This window comes from Parasteatoda tepidariorum, chromosome 5 (genome assembly GCF_043381705.1).
Source record: "Parasteatoda tepidariorum isolate YZ-2023 chromosome 5, CAS_Ptep_4.0, whole genome shotgun sequence".
NCBI lineage: Eukaryota > Metazoa > Arthropoda > Arachnida > Araneae > Theridiidae > Parasteatoda > Parasteatoda tepidariorum.
Genome location: NC_092208.1, coordinates 34,180,038 through 34,191,044, shown reverse-complemented (window position 1 = coordinate 34,191,044; position 11,007 = coordinate 34,180,038). Strand labels below are relative to the sequence as shown.

The window sequence follows — 11,007 nt, the reverse complement described above, 5'->3', positions numbered from 1 at the left end:
CTGCAGGCCCGGTGGGCGTTCCAGAAGGTGATCTGCAAGTTCCTTTGTATTTATAAACTCTAATTTCTTACCTTTTTAGTAACTTTTTAGAAGAGCATTTTATTCCGTATTTTAAATTATTTCTATCCGATGTTAAGATACCTATTTTAAGATGAGCCTTGGATATTTAATTTTAATTATCTGCTGTAGGAATACAAGGACTTAAAGTTTAAATGTTTTTGTAAATTTAGAATGAGCTAGTATTTTTATTTCGTAAATGTCTCTTTTAGTGTGAATTAATTTAATGTTATGCATATGAAATTTAAAAGTGCTTTTTATCGAAAAGTTTTATCTTGAGTATAACCATTTGAAAATTTAAAAGTGTATAAATTGAAATTTTTAGTGCACATGAAGGCATCTGGAAATGATCGGGATTGTGTTTGTTGTTAATTTATAGTTATAATAAAATTTACTTTTTATTGTTAAAAGTTTCATGTACTTCATTAGTCAAGTGTCTATTTTTGAACCTGGGTAACCGTTACCAAAATTCAGTTAAAAAATCACAGCCTTGCCAAAGTTTGAAGGGTAACGGTACAATTCCTTTGCCAAGGGATCATTAATTCTGTTTAAATTCAAGCTTTAAGCTGATTTTAAATTTTGTTTTTGAAGCTTTTAATTTCATTCTCCTTATTAAAAATTTATTTCCTGTTGACTAATAAAGGTTATTTAAAATAACTTTTATATACCTCCCAATATTTCTCATTCTCATTCTAGCTTCTGGTGGCATTTCTTCTTCTTCCTAAGTTAATAAAAAATATTTTTCAAAATAAAAAATAAATATATATTTAAGACACAGTTTTTACAATAATTTTAAAAGAAATCAAGAATGCAATGATCAAATCAGTAAATTAAATTCACCATAAAACAAAGTTTATATTTTGAGAATTTTAATGTACCCTTGGATTATTTTATTAAAATAAAATTGTATAGCAATATATATAACTTTGTTATGTGAGATGACAAACCTTTATTTTTCTTAATTATTTTTTTAATAGATTGTGAAAATAATCTTTTGAATTAGTTTTGCACAGTGAGCAGCACAAGCTAAATATAGCCCTCTAATGTTTTCTATATGTGGCTTCAGACTGTTCACCAAAATATAATTAAAAATTTCTAAGAACACAATTGATTAAAAAGCTTTTTAACAAATACTGACAAAACATCAAAATTATAACAAGTATCTTAATTTCATTTAAAAGATAAAATATCTTTAGAAAAAACTATAAGACTTTACTTAAAATCGAGTAGATGTGTCAAAAATGCACAGAGAGGGCAATAGAATAAAAAAAAATGATTACTTCGAGACTCGATAATTAGTTTGAGAATTACTAACTGTTAAATTTAAGGTAAAAAAATTCTTTACATGCAATTCTGCAATTTAAGGCAATTCAACCACAGAGTTTAAATATGACATGCTGAAAGGAATGTTAACAGTAAATAACAAAATTTTTAATTAAACATAAACACTAATTTTTTTAACAGTGAACCTGGAATTCAAAAATAATATTTTCAGAAAATTAAATACTTTTAATTTTTAATAATACTTTAATTCTTAAAAATTCATTCAAAAATGAACATAAATGATAAATTTTTAAATAAAAAAAATCCCCTTTTATCAAAAATTGACATAGTTAAAAATACATAAAAATTAGATAAAAGAAATGAGTTTTTTTTTTTTTTTTTAATCATCAGTACAAATAATTAGTATTTAAAAAAAAAAAAAAACATTATCTTCAAAAAATGAAAGTATAAAAAATAAATCAATAAATACATATTTTGATGAGTAATATAAATTCAAATTAAATATTTTTATTGAAGAAAATTTACAAGGTTTAAGCAAAAACTAAAGATTAAAATAAAACCATAATAGTACAAAATATAAGATTCAATATTTATTTGGCAGTAAACTTCAGTTATTATTTTTATTTCTTGAATTATTAGAGGTTTCATGAATTTTAAATAGGAAATTTTTTTTTAAATTTTTTTTCCTGTAAAAATCCTTTAAATAAAATTTTTTTTCATTGTGTTCAGAAGCTTTTGCGAGCAGCACATCAACAGTCTGCGGGCCGCAGGTTATGCGACCGTTATGTAAGGAAACTACAATAGTTAATTAGTTATGAACACACTAATAATTTAAAGCAAGTTAGAAGGAAATCGATGGAATCACTGCTTATTTATAAGTTTGAAAAATTCTCTTTCATAGAAATACCACTTAAGATTTAAGGAAAGCTTAGTTTTTTTCCTGCAAACATTGATTCAAAAAAGTTAAACATTAAATTACATAAAAATAAAAAAAATCGATTGACAAATTTTCACCTGGTGTTCCCTTAACACATAAGTGCACAAAGCATAAACAGTACTTAATTTAATTGTATTTCATGTCTTATTAAGTATTAAAGGTCTTTATCAAGGTCAGATGGAAAAAAATGAAGCAAAGGAAACTAATGAAACGAACTTACATCACTTTCTTGATTGAATGCTGAAGCAACAGAGGCACTTGCTTTCTTTAAAGTAGGTTTCACTTCTTTATTTTTCTGTCCATGAAGAAAAAAAAATACTTCATTTTTTTTAAAGTATATTTCATAATACAAATGAACTAAAACTTGCATTTATTTTTAAGATTCAAACTTATTTAAAGAAAATTCAAATTACCATTATTTGGGTACAAATTTGTTTAAGACCCAACAGAGATTTTAAAGTTTTTCTGAAATTTGCTAAGGTATTAGAGACAATGCGTAGTGTTTTTATAAGAGAAGGCTGAAACTAAATGTGAATTGTACGTTAGTTTAGGGAGAGTCAAGACAACAATGGAATAACTTCATGTAAGTTGCAAAACAATGGGGAGGGGGGGGGGAACAGCTATAAGAACCTACAAATTAATAATTTCAACAAGCATGCATAGTAAAAATCTGAAAAGAAAGAAGCTAAAGGTTTAAAAAAACAGCCACTTTTTTTTTTTTTTTTTTAAGGAATTACTAAATACTTTGCAAACTGGAAAAATTTCATTCAACCAGGTTTTTTGCTATAGTAGTATTCTTAGCAAAATACTAAGAAAAAAGACTTTCAAAATGCAACAAGGCATTTTGATTTTTTTGTTAAAACATTTTAGTAGATTCTATTAATTCTAATTTTTCAACAAAAAAAAAAAAAAAAAAAAAAAAAAAAAAAANAAAAAAAAATAAAAAAAAAAAAAAAAAAAAAAAAACTTATGACAAATATTTTTACATCATATATATCTTAATTCTTTTGATTGTTTCTATCAATGCAGGCATGGAAACATACTAATTAATTAAATAGAGTAGAAAAGACAATTCAGTATGGCAAACTAATAATGAAATTTAGACAGAAAAATTATAAATCAAGTTCTTCACATGTAAAATAAAATTATTATTAAAACTTAAAATAATTTGGAAATGGAAATGAAACACAGTTTAGCTTCAGAAATATTTTACAAAACAAACTCATATTTATAAGCCTTGTGACATTTTAAAATTTTGCTAACAATTTTTTTTTCTTTTGATTTCGGCTTTTTTGCTGAAGAATTGTTAAACAAAGTTAATCTCTGGATGGAACAAAGGAAGTAATTGTAAAATTTATTTGTCACACTTAAAATTAACCAATTTAGTGTAAAAACACAACTAATAGAGAAGAGTAAAAAGAAAGGAAATTCTGCCATTAAAATTGTAGGACTCAAAAATATTTGTAAGCAATAAGAAGCACAACAGAGTAAAAAAAAGTAAAATGTAGCAAACATTCTTCAGATTCAATTTTCTCATATAAAAAAATTTTTTTAATAAATTTTCAAAAAATTCGGTTTTAGGGTGAAAATTAATACCTAACTTCACAAAAGACAGACTACTAAGCAATGCACAAAGGAAAAAAAATCAGGAAATTTTTTGGATCAAATGCATAAATACATTTATTTAGAAGTTTATGTGGGCCACAGGTTGGGCACCTAATATTACGTCGGTCGCAGGTTGGGCCCTAAAATAGAGAGTGCTTAAAAGTCTGGACATGCATTGTAGAATAAAAATTCTATCCTCAATTTCATGGTGCAATTCCTCTCAACTTCAGAAGACTACCCATTTATTCAATAGAGGCATTTCTGAGTTTCATTGATTTTTCGTTTACAAAATAAAATTATTTATCGTTTAAAAAACTGGTAATAATTTAACTAGTAAAAGATGATTAATTTTGAAAAAAAATGAAGTCTTGCAGCAGAACATTAAATAAAATTTTGTTCTGGGAATTGTGTAGTTTTCAACAATAAACATTTATGATTTAGTAGAATTTTTTGTGCAAAGGCTGCTACATTGAAACATTAATGTATCCTATGACATATATTGCAGGCAAGTGAGTAATATAATGCACAAAATATTAAAATACCTGAGCACCTAACTTGATCGTTATAGGAGCTGGATTTTTCTTATCACTGTTACCAATTGATGTTACAGAGCCAAATGTCTTGCTGAATCCCACGCTAACCTTCTGCCTTTTAGGAAAAGCTTCTTCAAGCATGGCAACTCCATCAATATCATCCTCTTCACTGTCACTTGGATCAGAACTAAGTTTCCTCTTTTCTCTGTCTGATGCTGGCAGCTTGCTGCTGGTAGAGACAACTGCATGATTCAAGCCTAATCAAGGTGAAACACACTGGCAAATTTGAATATATGTTCCAATTAATATCCCCAGCTGAAAAACATGAATGCTGACTATTCACAAAGGGATCACTTTCAAAAGGTAACTTTTTTTTTCCGGTTGCAGTGGTGGCTCGCAATGTTTGGTCAAATAGTGTAAAATTGTAATTTTATTAACCCTTTTGGGATATGAATAAAAAACATATCGCTTATCTTTTAATTAAGGTTGAAAGGTATAAACATGTTCATTTTATACTTTTTTACTATGTCACAGCTTTGCAAAACTGACAAATACGCGATAGTTCCTGCTTCATGAGACAAAAATTGCACACTCAACTTATTTGTGAAGCTTCTTCATTATAGGGATATATTTTACAATGGATGTATAAATACTAGAAATGTAAGAAATCTTAATTTTCAAAGCTTAATCAAGAAGTTTAAAAATGGTAATTTACGAATCTAAAAAAGTTCTCCATGGCACAAACTGCCACTGCTTCGCAGTGATCCAAATACTAGAAATAACTATGCGTTTAGAGTCTATACTATTTGTCAGATACAAGTGAATTCAAATTAAATAAAATATCTAATAAATATCTAATGGTATTACACAAGATAATATCTAGAATTATGTAATTGGCCTTACATATTATTCTAAATATTAAATTCTAACTTGTATATCTCTTGCAGTGGCAGTAAAATAAAACAAATAGTTATGATTTTTCCAATACTATTTAAGCTTTCCCATCTAAAATTATTCATACTCAATGATGTTTTGCTTTTGTGAGAAATCATTTTATTTCATGTAGGTATTTATCTCTTCATTATTTCTGCCCTTCATAATTTAACTATTTCGCTCTGTAGAATTTAAAATAAAAATACCTTACACTGTAGTTTTATGTAAAAAAAATAATAAATAAACCTTGAATTATTTTTAAAATTGTAAATAAAATTTATTTTACTTTTTTCATTCATATTTATCATTAACCCTAATGGAGGGGTTAGGGCAAATATATTTTTGCTTACAACTGAAAATCAGCTCGAAGCGGCCGTGCGTATATCTCTTATATCTATTTAAGGAGTCTGAAATTCGAAGCTGGCTTTACGCTCCAGGGGATATTTCTGCATTGATATATGTTTTGGTCAAAAACAATCACCAAGATGCCAAAGAGAGTTGAGACTTGAAGATAAAAAATTTGATTTGCTTGGGGCTATCTGCAAGTTTACTTCCTTAAAGTCAGTTCATTTCAGTAATGCTTTTTTTAAGCTTTTCGGGTCACTGTCTTTAACGGAAATTTCTATAACTCGTTGATTATTTTGACGTGTGTACCGATACTGAAATATTCTCGGACTTTATGATCGGCTTTAATGTGTAATGAAAAACAAAAAAAAGTGACATTAAGATAATCTACAATTTTATGTTTTTTCCACAGAAATAAGTAAAATCTATGTTAAAATTATTATATTCTGACTATTTTAACTAAATACAAATTAGTTCAACCCCATTCCTAATGCATGTATCAGAGTGAATAACTCAATTCTGTAAAAGAATCAAAGATCGAATGGTACTTTTCAGTTCACCAGCCATAATTTACTTCTTTTTTAACTTTAAGCAGTGTTTTCACTACAGCGCGAGAATCACTCATATTTTTTTATTTTCTCGCATTAAAAAATTATTAACGCGAGAAGTTCGCGCACTGAATTTATCAATTTTAAAATGCACGAATCTCTCGAATTTTGGAAAAAATTTAGTCTTCCGCCATTTTGAATAAGACATGAAAACAGCTATGACAAGTGTTGAGAAAAAAAGTGAGTTCTTTATAATAAGTTGTTTAAAGTTATCTCTAGTTTTCGCTGTTAATGAATTACCAAACTCCCTCATCGACAATTTAGAGCAATTTGTAAAAGTTTAAGTCTGTGAAAACTAATCTGGAAGACCTGACAAAGAGTATGAACATGGAAATAACTTCAACGAACTTCACTATTCCATAACAGAAATAATTGAAGAACCTATGCTGGCAGATGTAGAGGATAGGAAAGTGTGTGCACAATGCTACAAATTTAATTAGTGATTCCGAATAGTTCAGCATCTGTTGCAAGGTTATTTAGCCCCCAAACCGAATTAAAACAAAATATCGTAACAGATCGATTGGTAAGCATTTGAGCAAACCTAATGAGAATAGCTAATGAAAAAGTAGATACAGAACATTTTCCATATGATAATGCAGCAAAAATATTCAATGTTCAATGGTTTAGAAGTCAGAAGATGTTAAAAATTTATTATAATTATTTAAAAATATTATAATAAATTTTTAACATCTTCTGACTTCTAAACTCAGAATAGAAAAAATAGAAATATTTTTTTTCCAAGTCTATTCGTGTTTTTTTAATTTTTAGAAATCTCACCCTGTTTTTGAGAAAGGGTGAGAAATTCTCTCCCATTTTTTTTCCTCTAATGAAAACACTGCTTTAAGTGGCAGCTATTTCTTTTAAAAAAAGAAAGAAAATACTAAATCAATAAAACAGTTTAATTTATTAGGAAAATCGAAGACAGAAAATCAGATGGAGAATTAACAGGTTAGTAAACAGAAAATCAACAAGTCTGAAGATAAATTATCTACAGATGTAAAGAACAGACAACTAGATATGACTGATAAATCAATAGATGAACAAAAGTAAATAAATCAATAGATTGTATAAATTATTGAATTTTTGATTTGCTGATTCAAACTTTAATGGCTCAAATAAAATTTTAATTTGGATCTTTCCTAATAATTATAGCAAGATCAAGTTCATACAAAAGAGTTTAATTGGTTTTAGTCTTAAAAGTGGAGACATAAATTTTTTTTTTTCTTTCTTTTACTATCTTGAATAATAAGATTTTGAAGAAAAAAAAAACTTTTCCTTTTAATACAAAAAATATTTTCCAACACAGCACCGGCTGTATTTTTTAATGTAACTTTTACATGAAAACAACAATTCATTTCTTTAGCAAAAGAAAGTCCAAGGAAAAAAAATTTAAATCCGAAGTAGTAATAAAATACAATATGATTCCAATTTTTAGAAATATAGGGAATACTTTTACTGAATCTGATTTGATCCTTGAGCTTAAAATGCTTGAATCAAATGCTCAATTTTCAAATGTGTATTTCAAAATATTGACAGATTTTGAAACGGAAGTATCCCCAAGAGTAATGATATCATGTAAGAACTATGAACTGGATCACTCAAAAAGTCTAACATCAAATATATATATATATTTTTGAAAAGCTGAAGAAAATAGAGTAAGCTTCAAGTCACTGTACACACTGAAATAACTCATTATTAATAAATTTCCCTGTTAAGACATTTCGGAAGATTTCCGAATCATGATCTACTACAGAATAATCGCCTAATCAACTTCTGGGCAGCAGCCCCCAAGAAACTTTAAAAAAAATCACAGAAAGGGACCAACTCAAAGGCTGTAACTTGCAGCTAGCAATGCAGAGAATTTCTACATTTTTTTTATTTAAAAAAATAGCAACTTTAAAATTCATTTGGCGTGATGGCGATTGTACTTGGCATGACAATTAAAATTGTGGGTGGCAGAGGTGAAATATTCCCCTTCCTAGTTATTATCATCATTTTCTGTAAGAACATAAGAAATTGTCAAAATAAAAAAGGCACCCTATTGTAAAACATTTACTAACTTTCAATTTCAGCAATTAATTAATAAGCACATCTGGGGATCGTACAAATTTATCGATTGTAGTTAATACTCAAATCAATTAATTACAAAAAATGGGTCGCATAATAAATGTCTTATTTACTAAAAGTTATGCTCTTAATTTCAATAAGAATCCAAGAAGAAATCAAGATTTTAGACTGTGATAAGAAAGCTCATACGCAACATTAATATTGTCTAAACAAAAATCAAGTTCCTGAAGGAACACATTAATAATAATTCAATGAACATTGCTTTCTGATATAATGATTAAGTTGATAAAAAAACAATTTATAATATGGACAACGATACACAAAAAATAATGCGACTTAATTCTTGACACTTTCTTATACATATAAGAAAAAATTTCTATTCCAAAAGAAATATGATAAAATAGAATAGCTTTCAAATTTAGTACTAAATTGGATCATTATGTTTTTAATTCAAGGCCTAATTACCTTTCTTTTTATAATTTCCTTCTTTATCAATTACGGTATCCGCCATCTTTCCTGTTTGTGTTATATGCAGTTGCCAATTTAATAAATATATAAAAAAATAATGAAAATCAGATGTTTTGTTCCTGGATGCTTGGATCATTAAGGAATGATAAATTTATATTTACGAACGCACTGTCTTGGCTGACCGCCCTCTTATAACCCTAAACTTTGGCGATCTGGTGAAATGGGTGATTGCCAAACGAAATTTATCGCCAACTGCTTGGATGCCCGCTTTTTGAACGTGATTGANCGATAACGATGAAAACGATGATGTAATCGACCAATCAAATGCCTCTATTTATTAAAAAGGCGGTCAGCCAAGCAACAGCCATTTACGAAATATTAAAATTATATAATTTAATAATGGAATGTAATAAAGCTCAATAAATGTAATTATCATTTGATCTGCATTTAGCGCCCTCTTTTTATTTCACGGTATTCACGTGTTGTTTGATTTGCCCGATCGAGTGTCAATGCTCTTCGAGCTTAAATCTTGTTTTGTTGATAATCTTCAAAATATCGAAATTAGTAGCAATGATGAGAGACTGAACTTAATATTTGTTGTTCTTGATTCAGACTCTAAATTCTATTCCATTATGGATCCAGAACAAGTTATGCGACAATTGGAGAATTCAGCCGAAATATTATTGGTATATGTTTCGTCTCAATTCATAGATTCGATACAAATATACTTTTTGTTGTTACTATGTTGATAGATTTTTTTAATGGATATCTATGTATTTTTTCTAAGATTTCTCTTAATTAAAATATTTTGCACACATTATTGCTTATGCATCTGATTTTTTTGGATGAGTATAACATTTCTGTTAAAAAAATTTCTGCAGGAATCATTCTGAATTTTATTATTTTTATTTGGTCCGTGTAATCGCTCTTTCGCGTTGTTGACATCCTCATATATCTTCAAGCTTAAATATTACTATTAAATAATAACTATTGTTATTTGATGCATAATAGTCCATCATTATCTCCTCTATTTTCTAACAGCCGTCATAAATAAATGTCTATTCATTACCCCTTAATTATTTGATAAAATTGTTTAAGTTTCTGCTCAAAAAATCTAAATTTTCAAATGTTAAAAGGGTTCATCAGTCAGTACAATTGTCTGTATGCTTTGGCCCAGTATTTGAGTCAAATTTTTCTTAAATCCTATCTTTCTTCCAATGCAATAGTGAAAAAAATATCACTTTTAATATGTTTTAAATAAAAGCTTTGCAAATATGAAAAAGAGTTATTACAATTAATTAGTAAAAGGATGTTACAATCAATGGCCAATTACAATCTCTAAAAGTGCCAAATGAATTTTAAAAATGTAATTTTTTCTAAAAGAAACATGTAAACGTTTGTGCGGTGTTGGCTAGGAGTTAAACCCTTTGAGTTTGTCCTCTTCTGTGATGCTTTTTTTTAGTTCTTTGTAAGCTGTTGCTCGGAGGATGCTAAGTCTTGGCGATTATTCGACTGTAGATTATGATAAGAAAATCTTTCTAAAAAATACAAATTGTAAAGACAGCATGCAGTTGTTTTGGTGCCACTTAACAGTACTGAGACCCACATTGAAAAGATTAATATTATCTCATAACTCCTTCATTTGTGGTTTTGAGTTTGTTTTTTTATTATAATATCTTTATTCTTCGAATTTTTAAACATTTATTGAATTCTTGCTTGGTATTGATCTTTTTGAGATATTTTTCTTAAAGCGAATTTTATTTTGAAGGATCTTTTACTAAAAATAGCTTATGCTGTACTGTTAGCAGCAGTTTTCCCAAGCTTCTTCTATCAAAGCTTCATGAACCATGCTAATATTTGATCATGCATCTTAGCAAGGATCAAAATTAAGTAAATCTGAAACATTACCTACGCGTAACCAAAAAGTGATTTATTGCTTTGAATTTATGAGAAAAAAGTTCTTTCCCAAAAATTTACTCTAAAGAAACTGAGCAAAATAAGACAAATAATTGAATAGTTAAATTTATCTGCTTTTTAAAAAAAAAAAAAAAATTATAAGTTTTAAACTATCTGGCAGTTGGCCCCTATTATGGAAGTATCCTCAATTATTTTTGTTTGTTTTTTTAAATTTCAATTTTACTTGGCAAAAGGAAAACATTATTTGCATTTG

The 11,007-nt window shown here is 27.7% G+C and overlaps 2 protein-coding genes across 2 annotated transcripts in view; one reads left to right on the top strand and one right to left on the bottom strand.

Annotated features, from left to right (window-relative positions):
* LOC107436162 (PEST proteolytic signal-containing nuclear protein) overlaps positions 1-8,986 on the bottom strand; it is a 14,806-nt gene extending 5,820 nt beyond the window's left edge. Inside the window, exons 1-4 of the mRNA XM_016047753.2 lie at positions 8,835-8,986; positions 4,426-4,673; positions 2,499-2,573; positions 726-778 (exon numbers count right to left, since the gene is read on the bottom strand). Of these exons, the coding sequence (XP_015903239.1) occupies positions 726-778; positions 2,499-2,573; positions 4,426-4,673; positions 8,835-8,973 (515 nt within the window). The 5' untranslated portion in view covers positions 8,974-8,986. The remainder of the gene's footprint in view (positions 1-725; positions 779-2,498; positions 2,574-4,425; positions 4,674-8,834) is intronic.
* Positions 8,987-9,275: 289 nt separating this feature from the next.
* Positions 9,276-11,007, top strand: part of LOC107436149 (exportin-4) — a 44,076-nt gene continuing 42,344 nt past the window's right edge. Inside the window, exon 1 of the mRNA XM_043040328.2 lies at positions 9,276-9,523. Coding sequence (XP_042896262.1) covers positions 9,347-9,523 — 177 coding nt within the window. The 5' untranslated portion in view covers positions 9,276-9,346. The remainder of the gene's footprint in view (positions 9,524-11,007) is intronic.